Below are 25,398 nucleotides of genomic sequence, written 5' to 3' on the forward strand. Positions count from 1 at the left end.
TTGATCATTGACTTAAAAATAAAAACTTTAATTTCGGGTAGATTGGTTATGGTCATTGAGGATCAGTCCTCTAACAACCAATCTTTCCCTACTTTATTGATAACCTTCGGATCTGTCCTTTGAGTTATTCCCTAATTAATAAACATAACCTTCGGATCTGTCCTTTGAATTATGTTTATTAATCGCATTAAAAATTAAAAGACCCAATCCCTAGTCAATAAACCCGGAAAAAGCCTTGTTTATTTAAACTAGGATATACATTCTCATAGCAAACTCTCTAGGGCATTGATTACCCATTCGAGAATGCTATTTGTCACTTATATAAGAATTGACTGAGTATTGTATTAATCATAAAACAACAGGCCTCTTGTCTAAGGATTAATACAATAACATAATAAATATAGAAAACGCATAAATACCTGAGAATTAAAGAAAACTGATAATCCAAGGTCTCACAATTGGTGAAAATCAAACTTCCATTAATCTTGATCGAAAGCTAGAATTAGCTAGACATGGAAAATCAAAACAAAGCAATGAAAATAGAAAACATTGTGCCGTTCTTCCTCAGAATTGTGGCTTCCTCTTGTTGTAGCTTGTCTCCTCAATCTCTGAAAATGCGTTCCTTCTTATAGAGGATTCCTGCCAATTCTGCATTCTTTCCAAATATGTTATTTCCATCGTTCGCTTTGGCAATGCAATTCTTCCCAATTCAGTTATTTCCTTTCTTCATATTTGCCAATGCAATGGTTTCTAATTTAGTCACTTTCCAATTCAGCTTCTTCCTTAGATGTCTGATCGCAAGAGAGAACGAAATATTTGCTTGCTGAATTAAGACTTTTTACGAAAATCCTTCTGATTTGGGCAAGATCAAACCTCTAGCTTTGGACATAATCAAATCTTCCATCTTAATTTGGGTGTGATTGTTTGATTTGATTTAAAAATGTGCCAATATGGTTCTAACCATTCTTTTTATAGATTTGATATCCGAATGCTATAATCTGTTCATATCCAAATAAAACAACCAATTAGTCTCATTAAAATATAAAGGATTTGATATAATATTAATGCAATTAAATGACCTATCAAATTCCCCCACACTTAAACCATTGCTTGCCCTCAAGCATTTTTTTAAAAATTCTTTTTTTCTAAGATTTAAAAAAAAGTACATTGAATTTCAACTAAGATTCAACAATTTCAACTAAACTTTATCAATCGTCATGAATGAACTAGTTTCAATAAATCATCAGATTCAAGATGCATCAAGATCCAATACCCTCTCATTTGGATTCACTCTATACACTCAGTGTTTAAGGGTAACAAAGTCACTCAAATCAATCACAGAAGGATAATTACCATATGCTTGTAAAGAAATCACACCTCCACCACTAAGCATTGAATTAAACACATACATCCAAAGGTCTTTAATAGGTTGTAATAAGGCTTTAGGTAGGGTATGGAAAAACAAGGAAACTGGGATAAAATGAAATCAAAGGAATGAGTTGAATCACAATAATATGTCATAATCAAATTTTTTTTTTTTCAGGCTCTCAAAAACTTATAGAAGCCATAAAGCAAAAAGGCAACACAGTATGCACTAGAAAAATAAAGTATGTCGCTCAATGATATTATTTTCCAAACAACTGATTCTTCTTCTTCTCTCTCTTCTCTTTTTTTTTTTTTTTTTTCGGGAGCAACTGATTCTTTTCATCTTTTTTTTCCTTCTCTAAATGCAGCCAACCCCCCTTTTTTTTTTTTTTTTTGCAATGCACTTTAAGTAAAAGATGCATTAAGTTTGACAGTACTTGCCTTTCCTTCTCAGTATTAATTGATATTGCATATCAGTAACTCAACCATCCTTCGATTTGGGTTCAATAGAATGAAAAGAACAAAAAAGGTTAATGAGGTTTATACAGTGGTATATTATCAAAAGAAAAGGTCAAGGCTCAAAGTGGGCTCCTAGATGTAATAATCAAGGCTAGGCTATCAAAAGAAAGCTAAAAAGTGGTAAATCCTAGGTGCCCTTGTCATTTGTATGTATTTAATCCAATTATATGATTTCAGCATGCAAAACTAAACAAGTTCTAGAAGTATCCAACCATAAGAGATTATCACTCAATCAAGAAAATCAGAGCAAAACTAATGATATATGCTCTTAGGCTCAAAAACTCACAAAAATTGTTTGTGTATATGAATCTTTAGCATCTTTTCCTCTAAATCAGAAATTAAAACAATCTTTCATTAGCATGTGATTTTACAGAATTTAATTGATCATGATTCATCAAAATTGAATTCAACCTGTAAATATTGGTCATGCATTCCATTGAACTCATAGAAAATGAAACATCATTAAAAAGAATTTCAGAAAATTTCACCCACAAAAAATATAAATATGTTATCCCCTCCCCCACACTTAAATGTAACAATGTCCCTATTGTAATAGAAATAGGAGAATCTAGGAATACTCCCCTCATATATAGAACAGTGGACTGAAGCTGAGCAATCAAGCGAAAGGCGAAGAGTTAAAAAAAAACTGGTTGTCAGAAAAGGAAAAAAAATTAAATTAAGATTTCTAACAATATAAATAAATAAAAAATAAATAAAAAAAAATTTTAAAGTAAAGAAAATTGGGTTGCCTCCCATTAGCGCCTTCATTTAACGTCTTTGGCTAGACCTGGTTCATTTTCATTCCTTGTATTCTGGAATAAAAAGCTTAATTGCAACATTATGCACTTGAAAACCTTCATAAAAAGGTTTTAACTGATGACCATTAACCTTGAAAATTTTATCAGTCTCAAAACTTTGGATTTCAATTGCACCATGAGTGAAAACATTAGTAACAACAAAAGGTCCTAACCATCTAGAACGCAGTTTTCCTGGAAACAATTTCAATCTAGATTGGTAGAGCAAAACTTTTTGACCAATTGTAAAATTCTTACCTCGCAATTGCTGATCATGGAAAGCCTTTGTTTTATCCTTGTAAATCCTTGAACTCTCATAGGCTTCGTTGCGAATTTCTTCCAACTCTTGTAACTGAAGCTTTCGTTGTTCTCCAACTTTGTCCATTTCCATATTGCATTGTTTTACAGCCCAAAATGCCCTATGCTCCATCTCGACAGGAAGATGACAAGCTTTCCCAAATACTAAACGGTAAGGAGACATACCCGAGAAACTGCCATGGTCTGTTGGTAATAGCCGATGTGAGTTGTTGGATCTCCGGAGCCATCAAATGTAGAAAAGGTAGGCAAAAGGAAGTTATGGGGAAACTGATATCCCGCAATTGGCTCGGCAAAGGGGGTCTTCCAAATGACTGAGTAAATATCCTCAGCGATCCTGCCCTTAGCCAACTGCCCTAATTTCTCATTGATGTTGGCCAATTCCTGACCAATCTGGGTCGGCTGCTCTTCAGCAATATGATCACGACCTCGATTAACACGATCATCCCATGCTATCCGATCATCACGAACAACCCTTCCTTCCCGAACATTCTGCTCGTCGCGAACTGCTCGATCATCGCGAACAGTTCTTCTGACAGTTGGTGAGTGAGTTCTTACCCCTGTATCCAACCTTGTATTTGAATCAGTTGTACTCTCTTGCGGTATGTCGAACCGATCGTCTCGCCTAGGTTGATCATCAATCCTCCTAGGTCGTCGGTCTCCTTCACGAAAATTCTGACCGATATTCCGGTCTTCAACCAATCTTTGATCACGTGGTAACGCACGTCTCCCTGAATCGCGTTGATTAGGTTCTTGTGGTAAAACCACTCATCTGGTGAGCAGGCGGAGTGCTTGGCTCACCTCCAAAAGTTGAATCTTTACCTGATCCAATTGATCTTGGAATGTATCAGGAGGATTACGTCCTCTCTGACCATCATCTACCTCGATAGGATTTTGGCTTCCCTGGGGAATATCTGGATTATTCGCTCCAGGGATCTGAACACCGGAATTGCGTTGTGCAGCGGCTGCTACGGCTGCTGATCTAGTCACCATGGCTTTTCAAGTCGTTTCCCACAGACGGCGCCAAATGATGCGTCCAAAATCTGCTCAGCCCCTAGATCTCCTCGTGATGACCTGCAAAACGAAAGCGTCAGATGTGGCCCTACCGCGGGGGTCGGGAGTCCACCTCCGAAGGCTAAGTCAATTGATGAACTTAATCACAAACGGCTCTGCTAGAAGCACAGAGCTAAGGAATGGAGAACTGGGAAAGGTGATCTAGATCGTAAGCCGCTGATAGTTTAAGTCTATCAGTATGTATCTGAACTTGAGTCTCAGATTGTGTGCTTTTGATCCTTCCATCTCGTATGGTAGTGAGGTTTGTATAGAGTGTACCTTCGAATCTCCTACGTTGGATGCACTTGAGTCTTCTTCGGGTAGTCGTTTGGACTTCTACTAGTTTGGACTTAACAGATAGATCCGTTGAGCAGATAGATCCGTTGAGCAACAGACTTCTACTAGTTTGGACTAGTAGAGGACTCCTGAGATAACTCTTCAGGTTATGCGATGATTATCCCTTCGATAATGATTAGCCACAGCCGTCAATTCGAGTCTGCCATCATTAGGGTAATTACCCTAATCCATAAGTAGGATTAGGGCGTGCTTGTAGCTAAATCAGTTTTTTTCTTCAACAAGCCATCTTCTGGATCCGGTTCGCTCGGGAGCGAGTCAGTTCCCTCTGCCTCGACCGGGGTCGAGGGTCGAAAGAGGTATGAAACCGGTTTGATCATAATTTCTCCGTATCAGATATAATGACCATTGTTGGGAATAAACCCAAATACGCAAAGGATCAAACACACAACACATACATAACACAAAGATTACTTGATTCTGTCAAATGACCTACATCCAAAGGTGCAGGGGTGGACCCCCGGATTTTTTAATTTTTTTTATAATTCCTTTAGTTTTTCACTTTTTATATTAGTTTTCTTCATTTTTTTATTTTTTTTTTCACATGTGAAATGTCACTATTTGGACCCCTCAATATTGACAACATATTTTAAAGGTAAAATAATGGGTATAAATGTCATCTCTAGTTAAAAACTAATTCCTCAATCCCTATTTATTTTCCCCTCTCTTCTCTCTCACATCTTTTCTTCCTATTTATTCTCTTATTTTTCTATAAACGTGGTTTAAAGGAAATTTAAAAAAAAAATCTTATCAGATATTCAAAATGTCATTCTTAATTAGAAAATAATTCCTCAATTCCTATTTATTCTCTCATATCTCTCATCCCTCCTCTTCTCTTCCTATTGTTCTCTTCAGTTTTTTTCTTCCAATTTATTTTTCTTCCTTTTTTATAGGCGTGGGTTAAGGAAAATTTGGGAAAAAAAATACTCTCCACAATTAGGTACTCTTTCTCTTTCTCAATTTATTTACTGTTTATCTTTTTTTTCATTTTTTTATTCTTTATTTGATTTTATATTCTTTGTTTCTTTATTTCTTCTACAATTTTTGTTATTTGATTTTATATTGTAAATAAAATGTCTATAGTTAATAAGGTAACTAACTACCATTGGTTTGCAACTGAACTTTTATGGTTGAAGTCATGTATAAATATATTTTTAACTAATGTTTTAATTTACCTCTATCCCGTTGAATAAAATATATATATCATTATCAATAACTTACCTATTTTTGTAAATATATGTGAACATATTCCTTTTTTTTTGGTAACAAATAAACGGGGTTTAGCAACCTTGAAAAAGAAAACTACTCAAGCATGCAAATCTTATCCGCCAGTAGGATTGCCTCCAATTCTTGGGGTGGATCTAAAAAGTCGGTCTCTTCGTGCTCCAGTTAGCGGTGTAGTTGGACTCCCAAGTACTCATGTTGGAATCTAATTCCTTCATAGCTTCCCACTTCTTCCTTTATTGCATGCACCACTCTTGCTACTTTCCCTTGTATTCTTGCATTAGGCTTTAACAGATCAATAGCTTTGAGAGAGTCTGATTCCACATATAAAGGCATGAAATTCTTTTCGCATGCAACGTTAATTCCTTCATAGATCGCCTACAATTCAGCTTCTAAAATATTCATCTTCATTTTTCTCTTCACGAATCCTTCAAGGAAGCTGCCTTTTGTGTTGCGAATTACACCTCCTATCTGACTGTATTCTCCTTTGCATAGTGATGCATCCACATTTATTTTGATTCATCCTTCGTCAGGATTAATCCATCCACCAACATTTCTAGGGCATTTGGGTTTTATTATTTCCTCTCTATTCGTTCCCCACATCGATTTAACTTGGTTGAAGAGGTCTAAACAAAGCTCTGCACCGTTTCCTAGTATGGTGAAGATTTCTTCATGACTTTCTGTATTTCTCCAAAACCAATTTTTATACACCACATGTACAACTGAACTTTATCGCCCAATCTGGGTACCAACCTTGACTTGACTTCGGTAGTAGTCTATTTCAAATGCCGAGAGCAAATGAACAATCTCTAAAAATGTGAAGTGTACTCTCTGATTCGCATAAACAGAATCTGCATGATGCATGAGATTGAAGCTTCATTTTTCTTAATCTAACATTTGACAGCAGCTGATTGTGACTGAGAATCCACAAGAAATTATAAATTCTGTTTGGCATCTTGAGTCCCATAGTTTCTTCCAATAGTTTTCATTGAATATTGGATTCAATATAGACTCCTTCTCCGCCTCAAGCATCTGGTATGCCATTTTAATGGAAAAGCAGCCATCTGGAGATGGGTACCAGAGCAAAATGTCACACCCTTCCTCCTCCTTTGGTGTTGGATGCTCTAGAATTTTTGTGCATATTTCCAATGGGAGGAGATGCTGAAAGCGATCCCATCGCCATTCATAATTGTCATCAACATAATTGTAGATCTTTTCTTTCATCATATCTTTTGAAATTTGACCTGTGGCTTCATTTAGAAGGCGTTTCCCTGCTGCAATCCAATTATCCTTCCAGAAAGAAATTCTTTTCCCATTACCTACCATAAACTTGCAATTTTTTTGAACCATTTGAGCCATCCTACTCATCGCTTTCCAAATGGGGGAGTCAGTAGGGTAGGTAGCAAACCTTTCTTTCCATTGATCACCTCCGTATTTAGCTTTCTAAATTGCCGTCCACATGTTTTCTTGATTCATAAAATCCCATACTAATTTCATAAAAAATGCTTCATTTACTGTCACCCCATCTCCTTTGATTTACATATTGTCTCCCAACGAATGAGATGAGCACGTTTTTGACTCTGAGTGTCTTCTTACACAAAGCCGTGAGCTACGTACCTTCTCCACTTCATGTAATATTCCTTAAGGGAGGTTGCCTGATTGCATTGAATAGATGGGAATTGACATAACTACTTATTTTGCAAGAGTAACGGTTGACTTTCTCCAATATTTGCTATTACCAACAGACCATGGCAGTTTCATGACTTTCAATGTTAAGGGAAAGCTTAGCCCTCGTTACATTGGACCTTTCGAGATTTTGGAAAAGGTTGGACCTGTTGCGTATCGATTAGCATTACCTCCGCCTCTTGCTGGTGTTCACAATGTGTTTCATATTTCGATGCTCCGAAAATACATAGAGAATCCGGAACACATTTTGTAGCAAGCACCTGAAGGACTTAGTGCTGATTTGACCTATGATGAAGAACCGGCCGAAATCTTGGATAGGAAGGACAAGCAGCTGCCGAATCAGCACCATCCCTTTGGTGAAGATTCGGTGGAAGAACCATACCCCTGAAGAAGCTTCTTGGGAGAAGGAAGAAGATATGAAGGAGAAGTTTCCTTACCTCTTTGGAAGCACAGGTACGCTTTCAATTTCGAGGACGAAATTTCTTTAAGGGGGGGAGAATGTAAAACCCAACCCTAACCTTGACCCGGGAACCTTGTTATTTGTAGGTCCAGTGACCCGAAGTAAAGTAAGAAGTCAGCTTCGGGCCATCCTAGTGGAGGACTTGGTGTCTGGCTTTGAATCCATGAAAGTTGATGATGAAGTTCTATTTATGGAAACTGAATCCTGATGAAGATCTGATTAGTTGATGGACTTGGAGTGCTCTCTATCTTGGTTTGAAGGCATTTCTACCTATTAGGTAAATCACTTGACTTGTGTGCAAAACCCCTTTAGGATTGGATTTGATCTGGGCCTTCAATTCCCTGTTTTGGTCTTGCTGTCAGCATTGGTCGACTAGCCCAGTCGACCAATCCACTCGACCAATGAGTGCTGTCTTTGGCAATTAGGTTGTTCTTGCTCTATTTAAGTCCAATCTCGAGTCCACTTCGTATTTGCTGCCTCCAAACTCTCTGGAACGAACCAAAGACCTCTGCAAGTCATCTCCCTTGCATCCTTGGTGTTTTCTTGACGGATCTTCGTCGAAACTCTTCTTTTTGCATCAAAAGGTATGTCTACTCTCTTTTCTTCTCCTCCATCTTTGTTTTTCTTTCCTTTTTGAGTTGAGACAGTAGAAGAGATGCTGCATTCTCTGTTGCAAACATCTCTGAACATGTTCTCATGATCATCCTAAGGATTTGAGGCTAGAACAATGATCTTAACCATGATCATTGCAAGCTTTTGAAGGAATCATGATCAAACCATGATCTAATCTTTGTTAAACTTCTGATTTGAATTCTGATCTCCTTGGATCTTCTATGATTGATCATGTTAGTAGTTAATCGCTGTGTTTTCTTTTCATGATCTATGATCTATCAATCTCTAGCTGTTCTCTTCTACCATACTATGTGTTCTTCATGAATCATGATAGTTACATATATGGTAGGTTTTATTTCCTTATTTAGATTTATGCTTCTAAGCCTTGTTCCTTGAAGATCTAAGTATGTTTTCATGATACCATTACCTGAAGCAATGATCCATCCTCCTATTGTTCTTGTCTTTGATTTCTATTTCGAATTCATCAAGATCCATGGTTGATCTAATTATGGTAACTTTTTGTTTCCTAATTTGGATCTTGATATCTTGATTTGATTGGTGTTTTGAGGTCCCCTATATGTTAGATTACTGCTGATGTAGTTTACCCCTTGATTAGTACCTTTTGAACCACCAAATTCGGATTTCATATCTTAAAACTCTGTTTTTTTTAGGTTACTGTCTGCATTGGTCGACTGATTGGTCGACTGGACCAGTCGACCAATCCACTCGACCAATGAGTACAAAGCAACTCAGAATTGGTCTGTGTTGGATGTTTTGGTATCTTTTCTGTTAGGGATCTTTCCTAATATGTTGTATATACTTGTTTAGGACCTTCTTCTCAAGTTTGCCAAGATCTTACTTGATTTCTTAGGATTCCTTTGCGAGTTATAAAAGGTAAGGATGGTTATTTCCTTAATTACATAGATAGCATGAATCTAGTTTCTATATTTGAATATCATTGATATGTTTCCTTAATTAGATTCTTACAATGATATACTACTGTTGCATAACTTTGACTACAGTAGCATTACTTATTCATATTGAATTGACTCATGTATGATTTACTTATCAATTATATACAAGGTGATTGCAATTATTGATTTCTTTCCATATATGAGGTTACCATATATGTGATGATATGAATTGATGCATGTGTATGCTTAAGTATGGTTTGGAAAGGAGAGGTGTCCTTTTGACACTTTTGTCCTTGGACTACTACGGGAATATTATGGGATGTTTCCGGAGATGCCCTCTGGACACCTTCCTAAACTGTTGGATGACATATCTAGGATTGTCTAGTAGTGTTTGGCTAGGATGTCCTGTTATGTCAGACCCTAATCGGAGGGGTATTGAGACCGAACGACCCGTGGTAGCAATGGGGATTCATGGGCGCTCAAGACCGGTAACCAACCCGTGAGAGGACAGGAATCACATTGTGGGGGCCATTTATTGGTAGGGTTGCATATGGTTAGACTTGGGCTCACGGGCGCTTAAGACCGGTAACCAACCCGTGAGAGGACGTGAGAGCTTCCCGTTTACCATATGTGGATAACCAATAGGGTTGATGAGTCCGTAGTCGGGGACTATGAGGACTCTAGTGTGAAGGATACCGGAAAGGATCGTCGGGGACGAGGAATGGAAGTATCTGGATCGACTTGATGTAACTAAGTAGAAGACTTGCATTTGGCTAGGTTTTACCACGACATGCGCCGCATACTTATACCAAATGGTTGTGAGAGAGTGTGTTGACTTAACCCCCTGCCATGGTTTGTCCTGAGGGATGAAGGACGCATTACCAATCGGCTGCTCAAGACCGGTGAAATGATCCGTGAGAGAATCCAAGATATCTTAAATGGTTGAGGATGTGAGCGGACCTTCCTAAAGAAGTACGGTGCTATGACTTAAAGCATGTCTGCCAATAGAGACCAGCATACATAGAGTTAGATTCATTCATTCATTGCTTGTCTCATATCATATTGCATTTATGAGTGTTCTGGAATCCTACCATTTATGTTATTATGGATTTTAATCGCCTTTACCGAGTTTCTTTGAAACTCATTCCTTTATTGTACAATGTTTGTTAGACTATCCTGCAGGTACTGAGTGTTATGACCGTCCCTATGAAGAAGCGCAAGGCGAAGAGGCATATCTCCAGGAAGGTGATTGCGGTTACCACTATTACTCTGAAGATCCCGCGAGTGGTTATGCTCCGTACGATGCTTAGTCCGACCATTGAGTGGAAGCGTCCTTGTGCTATTTATGATATTTACACTTATAAGGATGTTGTCTATAAAGTGGAGAACAATTTAGTTACCCAATGTACTTGCTACTGGGATTAGATTTTGTCTAGTTTATTCTTTTAGAGCTACTTTTCCGCTGGTTGTAAAGTGGGATTTTTGCCTCACTTTACTTATCTGTTTGACACTCTGATTATATCTATTATTCTGATTCATTTATGATTCATTCTTTCTTTATTGGATCTATGATTTATCTTCCGCACTTTTATTATGATTGTTCATGATTATGTTATTGTTTATGTGGGAGGTTGATCACTCGATACCTGATCTTCGGGCTGTGGATCACACTCTCGGGTATGCTAGATAGGGTACCGGCTGGGAGGGCGTGACAGATTGGTATCAGAGCCTTTAGGATTCGAGGAGATCCTAACTACAAAAGACAATAACTGAACATTCCTGAGTCATTGATCTGAAATGACTCTTCTACTCTTAGAAGTGAATGATAGAACACTGAATTAGAAACTTGACCCTTGAGGCATAACAGAACATTTCCGAATAACATACCATAATTATACTTGAACAAATGTCACTAATGCATGGAAAAGAAAGGTGCATAATATACAATAATTAAAGGGAAACAAAATGAACTTCATTAATTTCAAAAGTTTTTACAACGATTACATCTGAAATGCATAAATGGAAATCCTAAGGTACAGTCTATCTAGGTGATCTTCTCGATCTCTCGTATGCTCTAAACTCCTCCGCTAGCTGAGTCACCCGATGCTCTATCCTATCCTGTCGTGACTCCATCCTCTCGTACATCTGCTCTGTCCCGACCTCCATTCTCTCTAGCATGGAAGTCATCGATCTCATCCTGTGCTCCAAGATCTGAAGTCTCCGGAACCGCATGTGAAGGGCCACCCGCCTCGAAGTGTGATGAAGGAAACTCGTGATGCACGGGCTCAGCCTCGTGCATATCTCGCATCATCTCCGGCCCGATCATCACTATCGGGACCGATATCCTCTCCTCCATCCCTCCGACCCCCGATCCTCATCCTCCGATTCATCATCATCCTCACCCTCCGGACCAGGAGATCTCTCGATCGCTGTAGTCTCATCCGACGAATGGTCCGAGTCCCAATAGAGTATCCCCGTGGAACCGGTGTCCACCGGTGTATCCTCGAAACTCACCCCGAAATGCCCGAAGATCGAGTCGGTAGCCTCCCATAGCAAAGGTTCCGCATGCTAGGCCGCAGAACTAAGTCCCAAGCATGACCTGCTGAATAATGTAGGAGAGATCGATCTCGAAGCCCATGTAGATGCGGTAGATGACTAAGGCCTCTATCACTGTGACCCGATGGTGATGTCCGGCTTTCGGCATAATGTTTCGGCCGACTATGCGACCGATAATCCGTGCAGAATCCGTCATCCGTCCGCTGGTCCACGGAGTGAAGCATCGACGGCTATCCCATAGCGTAGAGCATATCTCGCGTAGCTCGTACGGCATCAGATGGCTGTCAGCATTGGTCGACTGATTGGTCGACTGGGCCTTCAATTCCCTGTTTTGGTCTTGCTGTCAGCATTGGTCGACCGATTGGTCGATGGGCCGATCGACCAATCCACTCGACCAATGAGTCTCGTCTTTGGCAATTAGGTTGTTCTTGCTCTATTTAAGTCCAATCTCGAGTCCACTTCGTATTTGCTGCCTCCAAACTCTCTCGAACGAACCAAAGACCTCTCGCAAGTCATCTCCCTTGCATCCTTGGTGTTTTCTTGACGGATCTTCCGCCAAAACCCCTTTTTTTTTTTAAAAAAAAATGTCTACTCTCTTTTCTTCTCCTCCATCTTTGTTTTTCTTTCCTTTTTGAGTTGAGACAGTAGAAGAGATGCTGCATTCTCTGTTGCAAACATCTCTGAACATGTTCTCATGATCATCCTAAGGATTTGAGGCTAGAACAATGATCTTAACCATGATCATTGCAAGCTTTTGAAGGAATCATGATCAAACCATGATCTAATCTTTGTTAAACTTCTGATTTGAATTCTGATCTCCTTGGATCTTCTATGATTGATCATGTTAGTAGTTAATCGCTGTGTTTTCTTTTCATGATCTATGATCTATCAATCTCTAGCTGTTCTCTTCTACCATACTATGTGTTCTTCATGAATCATGATAGTTACATATATGGTAGGTTTTATTTCCTTATTTAGATTTATGCTTCTAAGCCTTGTTCCTTGAAGATCTAAGTATGTTTTCATGATACCATTACCTGAAGCAATGATCCATCCTCCTATTGTTCTTGTCTTTGATTTCTATTTGAATTCATCAAGATCCATGGTTGATCTAATTATGGTAACTTTTTGTTTCCTAATTTGGATCTTGATATCTTGATTTGATTGGTGTTTTGAGGTCCCCTATATGTTAGATTACTGCTGATGTAGTTTACCCCTTGATTAGTACCTTTTGAACCACCAAATTCGGATTTCATATCTTAAAACTCTGTTTTTTTTAGGCTACTGTCTCGCATTGGTCGATCGATTGGTCGATTGGACCATCGACCAATCCACTCGACCAATGAGTACAGCAACTCCAGAATTGGTCTGTGTTGGATGTTTTGGTATCTTTTCTGTTAGGGATCTTTCCTAATATGTTGTATATACTTGTTTAGGACCTTCTTCTCAAGTTTGCCAAGATCTTACTTGATTTCTTAGGATTCCTTTGCGAGTTATAAAAGGTAAGGATGGTTATTTCCTTAATTACATAGATAGCATGAATCTAGTTTCTATATTTGAATATCATTGATATGTTTCCTTAATTAGATTCTTACAATGATATACTACTGTTGCATAACTTTGACTACAGTAGCATTACTTATTCATATTGAATTGACTCATGTATGATTTACTTATCAATTATATACAAGGTGATTGCAATTATTGATTTCTTTCCATATATGAGGTTACCATATATGTGATGATATGAATTGATGCATGTGTATGCTTAAGTATGGTTTGGAAAGGAGAGGTGTCCTTTTGACACTTTTGTCCTTGGACTACTACGGGAATATTATGGGATGTTTCCGGAGATGCCCTCTGGACACCTTCCTAAACTGTTGGATGACATATCTAGGATTGTCTAGTAGTGTTTGGCTAGGATGTCTGTTATGTCGGACCCTAATCGGAGGGGTATTGAGACCGAACGACCGGTGGTAGCAATGGGGATTCATGGGCGCTCAAGACCGGTAACCAACCCGTGAGAGGACAGGAATCACATTGTGGGGGCCATTTATTGGTAGGGTTGCATATGGTTAGACTTGGGCTCACGGGCGCTTAAGACCGGTAACCAACCCGTGAGAGGACGTGAGAGCTTCCCGTTTACCATATGTGGATAACCAATAGGGTTGATGAGTCCGTAGTCGGGGACTATGAGGACTCTAGTGTGAAGGATACCGGAAAGGATCGTCGGGGACGAGGAATGGAAGTATCTGGATCGACTTGATGTAACTAAGTAGAAGACTTGCATTTGGCTAGGTTTTACCACGACATGCGCCCAGTACTTATACCAAATGGTTGTGAGAGAGTGTGTTGACTTAACCCCCTGCCATGGTTTGTCCTGAGGGATGAAGGACCCATTACCAATCGGCTGCTCAAGACCGGTGAAATGATCCGTGAGAGAATCCAAGATATCTTAAATGGTTGAGGATGTGAGCGGACCTTCCTAAAGAAGTACGGTGCTATGACTTAAAGCATGTCTGCCAATAGAGACCAGCATACATAGAGTTAGATTCATTCATTCATTGCTTGTCTCATATCATATTGCATTTATGAGTGTTCTGGAATCCTCGCCATTTATGTTATTATGGATTTTAAGCGCCTTTTCGAGTTTCTTTGAAACTCATTCCTTTATTGTACAATGTTTGTTAGACTATCCTGCAGGTCCTGAGTGTTATGACGGTCCCTATGAAGAAGCGCAAGGCGAAGAGGCATATCTCCAGGAAGGTGATTGCGGTTACCACAATTACTCTGAAGATCCTGCGAGTGGTTATGCTCCGTACGATGCTTAGTCCGACCATTGAGTGGAAGCGTCCTTGTGCTATTTATGAGACTTACACTTATAAGGATGTTGTCTATAAAGTGGAGAACAATTTAGTTACCCAATGTACTTGCTACTGGGATTAGATTTTGTCTAGTTTATTCTTTTAGAGCTACTTTTCCGCTGGTTGTAAAGTGGGATTTTTGCCTCACTTTACTTATCTGTTTGACACTCTGATTATATCTATTATTCTGATTCATTTATGATTCATTCTTTCTTTATTGGATCTATGATTTATCTTCCGCACTTTTATTATGATTGTTCATGATTATGTTATTGTTTATGTGGGAGGTTGATCACTCGATACCTGATCTTCGGGCTGTGGATCACACTCTCGGGTATGCCAGATAGGGTACCGGCTGGGAGGGCGTGACAGGGGTGGTAGGGACTTCCATTATGTCTAAGATTGATTCCCTCCCATTCCTATGCAGGCTGGATCTTATCGGCGTATTGTTATTCCTCAATCTGAGTTTGAGTTGCAACGTACTCAATTTCGTTTCTCCTTGATTGGGACGGCAAACTTTCGTCAGACAACAATGGATGCTTTACGTGATTTGGCTTCTAAATCATGGAAACTAAAACAAGGAGTGTCTTTTCATTCCTTGGGAAAGGTTTCGTGATTTTTTAATTTAGATGTGAGGAAGATTTGCTAGAAGTTTGGAGAAGAGGTGTCTGGAATATTGGCAATCAATTGATTCGATTCAACGTTGACGTCTGAATTTTAACATTCATGCTCCTCAACCGTACGCCAAACTAGTTTGGATTCGTTTTCTTGATCTTCCTCTTGAATACTTGCATGCCAAGGTATTACTTTCTATTGCTAAGATGGTAGGTCGTCCTATTTCTTTAGACCGTCGTACTCGTCTCGGTTCTGTGGGACATTACGCAAGAATTCTGGTGGAATTAGAATTGGAAACTGAGCGAGTGTTTGAAGTTCAAATAGAGTGCTTTGAACCTGGTTCTACACGTGTTTTCAGCTTCATTCAAAAGGTGATCTATGAGGATGGAATTCAAATATGTTTTCGATGCAATCGAGAAGGTCATTTGGGCAAAAATTGCAATGTTAATATTCCTTTGGCTAAAGAGAAGTTTGTTCCTCAACACTTGGCACATGAAGATGTTGTTCTAAATGAAGGTCCTAATTCTATTAGGATTGCAAAGACGCTGGAGTTTGAGGGTGAGAGTAATTCGTCCTCTCAAGTGGTTCATGCGACTTTAGTGGAGGCAGGGCTGGTGGACTCTCCATCGGCCAATGAGAATTTAGTTAATTCTTTTTTTAAATCAAGGGGTTTTCGATAATGAGGTGTTGGTTTTGGGTAAGGACTCTTCTTCGAATCATTCTTCTTCAACTCCTACCCAAGAGAGCAACCCTTTTGAACTTCTAAATCTCATGGAAACCTTCATTTGGTTGATGGTTTTTATTTTCAAAATGGTGTGGTTATTGGTTCGGCCACAAATTTTGAATTTCAAAAATCTTTAGATGTAGATAAGTGTTCTAAGTTTATTGGTAAATCTCCTTTGGAGAGTTCACTAGTGGGACCCGAAGATAAGATTGACGATTGTGATTCAGCCAAGCATTTTGAATTTCAAAATGTCCATGTTTTGGGTAAAGACTTCTATTCAAATTGAAAACCTTACGTTGGGGGATTCATTGGTGGGACCCAATGATAAGAGTGAAGGGTGTGATTCGGCCAAGCATTTTGAATTTCAAAATGATCATGTTGCGGGTAAGACTTCTATTCAAATTGAAAACCCTACTTTGGGGGATTCATTTGTGGGACCCAATGATAAGAATGAAGGGTGTGATTCGACCAAGCATTTTGAATTTCAAACAGTTCATGCTGCGGATAAGAGTTCTATTCTACTTGAAAACCTTAATTTGGGGGATTCATTGGTGGGACCCAATGCTGTAAATGCACTAAGAGGTTCGACCAAGGAAGGAAGGTATTTTAGAGAGAAAGGGGCTGACGTGGCAACTAGGGAGAATGCGTTGGACTCTAGTGGGACCTAGAAGAGTTCGGCCATATTTGAAAATGATGGAACGCTGTAATTGGAAGTTGTTCCTCCTCCTAAGTCGTCTATCTCAATGAGGGATAAAAGCTCTCCTCGTCGGAAGCCTGGTCGTCCTAAGAAGGCTCATGTAGTGAAGAAAGTAGCAACAAGTAAAAAGGGTTTGTTGGCAGAGGAATTCAAGAAGGTAGATGCTGCTTTAGGGAATGTCTCTACAGTAAATAAGAGCCTCTCATTGGGAGAGGAAAGTGCTGCTTTGTAGCTTGTTGATATGAAGCTTTTTTTTGGAATATTCGCGGCATTGGTAATGCATCTGGTAGGAGAGCCCTTAAAATGCTATTAATGACTCATCAACCAGACATTTTTTGTGTCGTTGAACCAAAAGTGGATGTCAGTAAGTGCCCAATTCTCTTTATTAATAGATTGGGATATTCTTCTAATTTTGTGTATAATTTTCGGCAGGAGAAAGTTCCGAATCTTTGGGTCTTTTGGAAGAGAGAGTTGCAGTGGCCCTCTGTTCTCTCTTCATCTGACCAACAACTCTCTCTTCAATTCAAGTGGCAAGGTGTGCAATTTGGTCTATCAGTGGTTCATGCTTGTTGTGATAGATCTAATCGCAGACGGCTTTGGGAGGATCTTATTGCTCTCCCTTTGTCCAGCTTACCATTTTTTGTTATGGGGGACTTTAATGCAGTGTTATGGGTGTCTGAAAGGAGGGGTTCAAGCAGATTCCAGGTGGGTGCAGCAGCTGATTTTCAGGCTACCATTGATGCTTGTGAGCTTTTTGAAGTTTCATCTTCGGGTAGGAAATTTACATGGCCAAACCAACGCAAAGTTGGTAATGTTCGTTCGATCCTTGATAGAAGTTTCTTCAATGCCAGATGGTTAGAGTTGTTTGGTGATTCTAAACAGATCACCCTTCCGACACACTCGTCTGATCACTCTCCGATTTGTGTCTTTGTTGACAAAGGTGTCAAACCAGTAAACTCTCCTCTCAGGTTCAATAATTTTTGGATGACCGATGATTCTTTTTTGGAGGTGGTTCATTTGGCTTGGGTGGAACTGGTTGTTCGTGATCCCATTTTTGTACTAGCATAGAGATTGAAGAATGTTAAGCAGCGTCTTAAAGCTTGGGCAAAAATGACTTTTCCTAATCTTCTTATTGAAGTACAGCAAGCGGAGAAAGATCTAGCATCCTTTCAAACTAATATTGATCAACTTGATATGACAGATGAATATTTTGATTAAGAGGCTTCCTTGAAGCCAAAACTTGTACAAGCAATGGATCGTCTGGACTCTCCTCTTCGGCAGAAAGCAAAGGTCAGATGGTTGAGGGAGGGAGATAAGAATTCAAAATTTTTCCATCTCTCTACTAAACTTAAAAGGAATAAAAACTCTGTTAAATCTTTGCGAAGAATGGATGACACTTGGACATCAAGTTCGGTTGAACTGCAGGATTATGTGGTGACTTACTTTGAAAACTATCATAAAACTGGTTCCTACTTGGGACACCCAGAGTTGTTGTTTGTGATTCCAAAAGTGTTGATGGATGATGATTGTTTATTACTTGAAGGTTTGCCCTCTAATGAGAAGATCAAAGAAGTGGTATGGGACCTAGATCCTGACAGTTCTCCAGGACTAGATGGCTTTTCGGGAATTTTTTCCGCAAATCTTTGGGATATTGCTTCAGCCGATTTTGAGGCTGCAGTTCGATCCTTCTTTCAAAAAGGAAAACTTCCAAAAGGGGTAAATAATTGTTTCCTCACTTTAGTTCCCAAGGTGGAGAATGCGGCTACCTTTGGACAAATTTCTGCCCCTATGTATAGGGAATTTTTTTTGCAAAGCATTGTCAAAGATAATGGCTTCTTGGCTGAGTCCTCTTTTGCCTAACCTTATTTCTGAGGAGCAAGGAGCTTTCCAGAAAGGTAAGATGATTTTTGAAAATATTGCTATAGCTTCTGAACTTACAAATATTTTACATTCTTCTGTTAGAGGGGGAGGGATGGGAATTAAGATTGATACTATGAAGGCTTATGATACTCTATCATGGTAGTTTTTATTCTTGGTCTTGAAGGCTTTCGAATTTTCAAATAGATGGGTTGGTTGGATTCATGAGATGTTTTAGTCTACTAGAATCTCAGTTTTATTGAATGGGGGACCAGTTGGATTCTTTGGAGTTGAGAAAGGGCTTTGGCAAGGGGACCCTTTATCTCCTCTTCTTTTTCTTCTTGCAGAAGAGGTACTATGTAGGGGCATTCATTCTTTGATAGCTGCTAGTAGATTGAGAGCTATGCCAAGTCCCGGGGGGAGTAGAAGTTCCTTCCGTCTTGATGTATCTTGATGATATTTTTATTTTTTTCAAATGCTTCTTTTATCGAAGTATCAAGAATTTTCAGGTCAACATATTATTTTGGAGAAGAGTAAGCTTTTTCTTGGATGTGTGCCTCCTAGTCAGAAACAGAAAATTGTGGACATATTAAATATCCCAATTGCTCTCTTTCCTACTCGATATCCGGGGATAGATATTTTTAAAGGAAGAGTTACTCGTGTCGGATTCTTTGTCGTTTTAGACAAGATTAAGAATCGGCTACAAGGGTGCTGTGGAAAGCTGTTATCTTTGGCAGGTAGAGTGGAGTTGGTACATTCAGTTATTTCTAGCATGCCGATTCATAATTTTTTAGTGTATTGGTGGCCTAGCTCTATTATTTCTCAAGCAGAGGCTTGGATGCGTAACTTCATTTGGACAGGGAGTATAGAGGCTGTGAAGAAGGTTACAGTGTCTTGGGCAAAACTATGTACTCCAAAATGTGAGGGTGGTTTGGGTATTCGGAGATTAAGAGATGTCAATTTTTCTTCCTTATGCAAGTTGGCTTGGACAATTAAACATAAACACTCTGGTTTTGTGCATCTTTTAAAGGGGAAGATGGTGGACAAAAGGGGAAATTTATAGATTTATGGGCAGCAGTCATCTTTGATGTTGGGATTGAGGAAGGTTTGGGGTTTTGTTCAAGCTAATGAACGGTGGAGATGGTCAGAATATAAATTTCTGGTTTGACAGATGGTTGGGGAATTTTACCATTGCAGACTATGTTGGTATTCCTCTAGATCTAAAGGGTCATTTGAAATTGACTGTTGCAGATTGTTTCAGGCAAGGGGAGTGGAGATTTCCGTCAGTGGACAGTGCCAAATTTCAAGAGGTAATCTCTCTTATTATGTTATATCCTGTTCCTGGTGTTGGTTTTGTTGATGTTTGTCATTGGCAAGGTTCGGTGGGGGGGGGGAGGGAGAGTTTAGTTTTCGATCGGCATGGGATCTCTATCGTAGAAAAGGAGAACAACTGGAATGGGCTAAAAGTATTTGAAAGACTTCTTTGCAGCCTAAACAACAAGTTTTCTGTTGGAGATTTTTTCATGATAGGCTACCTGTTGATGCCTTGTTGACTCGGAAATGGATTATGCTGGCCTCTCGTTGTAATCTAAGTGGTAAAGCTTCAGAGGACATAGGACATCTCTTTCTTCACTACTCATTTTCACGTGGATGTGGAGAAGCTTTTACAGCAAAGTTTGGTTATAGTTGGACAGTAAAAGATTCGATTGTAGAGTTGTTCAAGGCTTGGAAACACCAGGCTTCACAGTCTCCTTTACAGACTGCTTGGATTAATGGATGTTGTTTGCTTTTATACTTTCTTTGGATGGTCCGCAATCAAATCCGGTTTGAAAATTTGAATTTCAGGACTGATGAGGTGGTGAGTTTAATTTTTTTAGACTTAGTACAGTTTGGTTTTAAAATTGATGGAAGAAAAGTAACTTCTACCATTTTTTCGGATGCAAGAAGACTGGGCCTTCACTTTTCTTTCTGTAGTGCTGCTCCTCCACAAGAAATTTTTTGGTGTCCTCCTGCTGTAGGTTGGGTTAAACTAAATATTGATGGGTCTTCTTTAGGCAATCCAGGAAGGTCTGGCAGTGGACGACTATTTCGAAATGAAGTTGCTGCGGTGGTTTTCAATTTCAGTATTTTTTTAGATGTTAAAACCAACTTTGAGGCTGAATTGGAAACTTTCATTCACGGATTACGTTGGGCAAGGCATTTACAAATTAAAATACTTTGGGTAGAAAGTGATTCAAAAGCTGTGGTGACTTTAATACAGTAGAAGAAAATACCTTGGTATATCTTTCATATGTGGAGAGAGTTACAAGAATATTTGTTGACTATAGATTGAAAGTTTTCACATTGCTATCATGAAACTAATATAGTGGCAGATTTTTTGGCAAATTCGGCAACTAGGACAGGAACTTCTGATATTAACATTCCTTGGTCAGCTTCAATCCTTAATGAACTTGATATGGATGCCTCTAGACGTTATAGATTTCGTTTTATAATTTAGTGGTTTTCTAATCTCGAGCGGGAACCGGTGAGGAAGGGTGTATTGGGGGCAACAGATTGTTGCGGGTAAGGGAGGTTGGTTCCTTATACGGTATTAATTGATGTATTTTTAATATTTCTTTTTCGCTTAATATAATGATCCTTTTAGCGGGAAAACAAAATAGCATGGGGATATTTGCAATTGTTTTTTTTAGGGATAATAAATGTAATTGATTACAAAGCCAAGGGGTTTATATATAATTTACCCTAAAGTAAATGAAAAAGAACTTTGTGGGTATGAAAAATGTGAATCAATGTTACCTATCGTCAGGGTTGAAAAATCAATGAATGCAAGAGTTAAATTGCAATATGAGAGGAACTTAATGGGATTTTATATTAAGATGCCAAATCCCATGAATACCCTCTAAAACTACTTCACTTAATGGGAATTTTTTCCTCCATTTTCTCTATTATTCTTTCTCAAGATAAGGTGCTACTAGTAAGGCATCCTCATTTTTGTTGATAACTTTAGATGTATGATTATTTCTTTTGACACATTGGGCTGATTTGAAATTTTTACAATTGTTTCTACAAGTTTCATGTTACTTAAGTATTATTTTGCCTTAGAAAAAGTTTTCTTTTGTAATATAAGTAGTAAGTACAAGTGGTTCTTGATTTAGACTAACCATGCCTTTGTTTGTAAGTAATGGGTTTGTTCATAATGAATAATTGATTAATCATATTCAAACCCATTGTCTATAAATAGAATAAGTTTTAGCGTCTTAAATTATTAATTTAATATTTCAAAGAAGAAGTGATAAAAATTAAGGCCAGTCCAAGGTAAATCTAGGACAAACCCAACCCTACCCGACCCCTATCAAGGTTAATCAAAGTGGGTCGGGCTTAATGAAACCCTAATAGGATCGAGTTAGGATTGGGAATTTTCAAACCTAATAGGATTGGGTACATATTCAAACCCGTTGTTTATAAGTAGATTAAGTTTTAGTGTGTTAAATTATTAATTTAATACTTCAAATAAGAAGTCAAAAAAATTAAGGCCAGGGCCAAGGTAAACTAGGGATAGCCCAACCCTACGCGACCCCTGTCGAGGTTAATCAAAGTGGGTTGGGCTTAGAGAAACCCTAACATGATCGAGTTAAGATTGGGGAATTTCAAACCTAATTGGGTTGGCTGATAGGGCTTGGATTTCAATTTCAGTCTTTAAGATAGGGTTAGGGTTGAAGGTTGGTTCGAGCCAACCCCACCTGTTAACACCCATAATTTTTTTTGTTTTTCAAAGAAAAAAACACCAAAAACTATTCTTCGATAAATTATCAAACGGATACTAAGTTTGCATCCACCTACAGTAGATGTGTTTTCATCTAGGAGCATGAGAGGATGAGAATGGATATTTGGAGGTACTTTTGAACATACAAAAACCCTAAAAGGGGTTGTGAATCCTAGGATGGCAATTAAACCATCCTGTCATTGTGAGGAAAAACTTAATCCGCCAATGGTAGGATAGTTGAGAGGTTAACAACCAAAACTCCCATGGGGAGGCCTTGGGGTCACACCCATCCAGCGGCATATATATTAGTAATATCCCCCCCCCCCCACTTAATCTGAAACTTAATCCGAAATATTAAATATTATTTGCCAAAAAAAAAAAAATCTTTTAATTGTTGTATAAAACTTGGAGACTTTGTGATCCTTAAATGTTCAGATTCGAATGAAAAACTAATCTAGAGATGTAAAATTTTGAACTCTGGGACAAGTTAAGTGCATATTCAACCTAGAACCAGGATCCTCCGTGCAAATTCTAAATAACGATCCTTTCCATAGCATTGGATTTAAAACTGCATATACTTCCTTTAGCCCACTGCCAATGGAAGAGAAGATGGGTTGTTGATTATGGGTCTGTTGCTCCTAAATCTATCCTCTCCTGGGTTGGTTCAAAGATAACCTGAGTCAATCGCGAACCAGTTATCTGCAAACAACAAAAATTGTGAGAGGGGACTACCTCTATGGATGGGAAGCCACCTTAGAAGATCTAGTCAGATTCCGGATAATACAATTCCTCTTGGTGAGGAGTTAAAGTTCAAAGAACTCTAGATTCCTTGTGTAGTTGCAAGAGAGTTAATGCAAGAATTATCCTAGTTTACCTTCCTTCTTGTCCTTTTGGCCCTTATACACAGAAAATGTTATCCCTCTTCGAGAAGACTCACCTTGATCAGTAGATTGGCATATATGAAAAGGAGGGTCTGAATTGATTGTAACACCAAACTTGTGGGAGAAGCCAAGGCTCAAATCTTCCTAGAGAAACTAAGGGCTTGATACAACTTGCCCTAGATATTATCAAGGATCTGGACTTACGTAATCCATTAATTTAACGTGTTTACTCTTAAACTCCACACAGATCATCAGGAAGCTGTTCCAAGAAGATTAGGATGGATTAATACCCTTATGATGAACGTTAAGTACTCAAGGTACGGAGGCGAAGCATTAAATGCTGAATTTAATGCTCTAACGCACCTATAGCCAAACATAGGTTGTTGTCCATCTTCCCACTACCTCTACCAAGAAGTGACATTTAGAAAGGTATCTGTTGAACGCCCATGCCATTATGTCCCTATTTCCACTTGGCAGCATCATGATGGTGGACCCAAGGAGAAGTCACTTGTTGATAAGAATACAACAACTAGTTCTTCCAAGCTCCTTAAACTGGGTCAAGACAAGATGCACCAAGCTAAACGGTTCATTTTGGTTCAGTGGTCTAGGAAAATCTTATATAACATAAGCCTGCTTAGTTTTTGGAAAGTAACTTCCCGGGCACTCTTTTGATCCAACTTGTCGTGGATGGGAACTTAAACCATCAAAACTGCGTTTTGAACATCGCTAATTAATGCTTTGATGGTTATGTCAGTAAATGAGGCGACGTGTGCGTAACCCTAGGCGCACTCTTCGTTGCCACGTTCTCCCAACAACTCAACATTATTAGGAAGGGGAAATGATACTTTTTAGCAACTGTTGATCTAGAACGATCTAGGTCGTTCATTCAAAATTTACCTGGCTATAAAGCCTTCACCTTTGTCTCTTTTTGTTCTTCTTCCTTTTACTGCAACTATGATTTTTAAAGCTCTCAAGTCTTCAGCAATCCGTCGTGAAGTCAACCTCTTATTTGTTGCTTTCAACAACCCTTTTACTCCTTAGTAAGTCTATTTCTTAGTTGGGATCATGGGTAGGAAACCTGTTAAGAAGTATAATGCCCATGGGAACCTTAAAGTTCCCAAGGAGCCCTAGAGGGAGTATGGAATTAGAGGAGATCCTTTTGAGGGAGTCTTTCCACTCCTTCTAATCTTGCTTCTGCCTCCAATAGTGATCACGTCTGAGAGGACACTTCTTCTGAGGGTCTTGTAGAACTGGGCTCGCCCATCTCAGTAGGCTTCAAAACCCCACTTGATAGGAGGCATTCTAGTTTCACCACTAGATCAGGCACTCAATACTTCCCAGGTCTTCTGCTCCCCAAGCATCTTCAGCTGATGAGGACTGCTTTCCAAATTCCTTCTGACTTTCATATTAGAATTCCAGGCCTGCATGAAAGGACCTGCTTGCTAAGGGAAGGAGAATTCCCCCTTTATTTTGACTCCATGCTTTGGAGGAATGAGATTACCTTTCCACCCTTTCATCATTTAAATCCTCTTCCACTTTAACCTTAACCCTAGGATGCTTTCTCCCAATGGATGGAGGAGTTTGGTTGGGTTCATTGACTACTGCCTTAACATGGGGGTAGAATTTATCCTCAATGTGTTATGTTGCGTCTTTACCCTAAAGACCATAGAACACGAAGGGTGGTATAGTTTCAGCAGAAGAGGGACCGCCCAGGTCAAGTTCATGGTGTTTTTGGATGGTACCCTGCCATCCAACAACAAGGGTTGGAGAGACAGATACGTTGTGTGTCATCCTCTCTAAGACTGTGTTGTGTTGGACTGGTTTACTTACACCAGGAGTAAGTTGAGGAAGGTCAACATGAAGCCCAGGCTGTCCCCTCAAGAGGGCAGATCATATTGGAAGTTTGTTCGGTGCGAGGGGTTTCCTGTCCATGGGAGGGATATGGACTTTGCTATCCCCTTGATGAAGTGGTGAATCATGGATGGTGAGTGTGAAATCCCTAAAAATCCTAACCCGACGTTTTAGATCCATAAACCCAAAGTACTACTATAAGGCAATTTTGGATTTGAGTTGAGCCCAAAAATTAAAAATATCGAAACTATAGACTTGGATGAACGAGAAGAAGGCCCGGCCACCCTAATTGGA

At 39.1% G+C, this 25,398-nt stretch overlaps 2 protein-coding genes across 2 annotated transcripts; one reads left to right on the forward strand and one right to left on the reverse strand.

Moving 5' to 3' along the window:
• Positions 1-2,682: 2,682 nt before the first annotated feature.
• On the reverse strand, positions 2,683-3,108 carry LOC148998633 (uncharacterized). Its single transcript, XM_089141816.1, has 2 exons — positions 2,937-3,108; positions 2,683-2,873 (listed from the first exon to the last, which is right to left on the reverse strand). Exons 1-2 carry the CDS (start codon positions 3,106-3,108, stop codon positions 2,683-2,685), a joined length of 363 nt encoding a protein of 120 aa, XP_088997942.1.
• A 12,429-nt stretch (positions 3,109-15,537) lies between these two features.
• LOC148998634 (uncharacterized) lies at positions 15,538-17,820 on the forward strand. Its single transcript, XM_089141817.1, has 3 exons — positions 15,538-15,889; positions 16,770-16,939; positions 17,185-17,820. Exons 1-3 carry the CDS (start codon positions 15,538-15,540, stop codon positions 17,818-17,820), a joined length of 1,158 nt encoding a protein of 385 aa, XP_088997943.1.
• The last annotated feature ends 7,578 nt before the right edge of the window (positions 17,821-25,398 follow it).

Source organism: Hakea prostrata, unplaced genomic scaffold, assembly GCF_041222555.1.
Source record: "Hakea prostrata isolate BN-2017 unplaced genomic scaffold, UWA_Hpros_2 contig_218, whole genome shotgun sequence".
Taxonomy (NCBI): domain Eukaryota; kingdom Viridiplantae; phylum Streptophyta; class Magnoliopsida; order Proteales; family Proteaceae; genus Hakea; species Hakea prostrata.

What these genes read in the sequence shown, in the direction of transcription:
- LOC148998633 (XM_089141816.1), bottom strand. Translation starts at nt 3,108, where the DNA reads ATGGAGCATAGGGCATTTTGGGCTGTAAAACAATGCAATATGGAAATG. An exon ending in CCATGATCAGCAATTGCGAG is followed by an intron (nt 2,874 to 2,936) that starts GTAAGAATTTTA and finishes AATTGTTTCCAG; the next exon opens with GAAAACTGCGTTCTAGATGG.
- LOC148998634 (XM_089141817.1), top strand. Translation starts at nt 15,538, where the DNA reads ATGGTAGGTCGTCCTATTTCTTTAGACCGTCGTACTCGTCTCGGTTCT. An exon ending in AAAGACGCTGGAGTTTGAGG is followed by an intron (nt 15,890 to 16,769) that starts GTGAGAGTAATT and finishes TGTAATTGGAAG; the next exon opens with TTGTTCCTCCTCCTAAGTCG. An exon ending in CTTTAGGGAATGTCTCTACA is followed by an intron (nt 16,940 to 17,184) that starts GTAAATAAGAGC and finishes AATTTTCGGCAG; the next exon opens with GAGAAAGTTCCGAATCTTTG.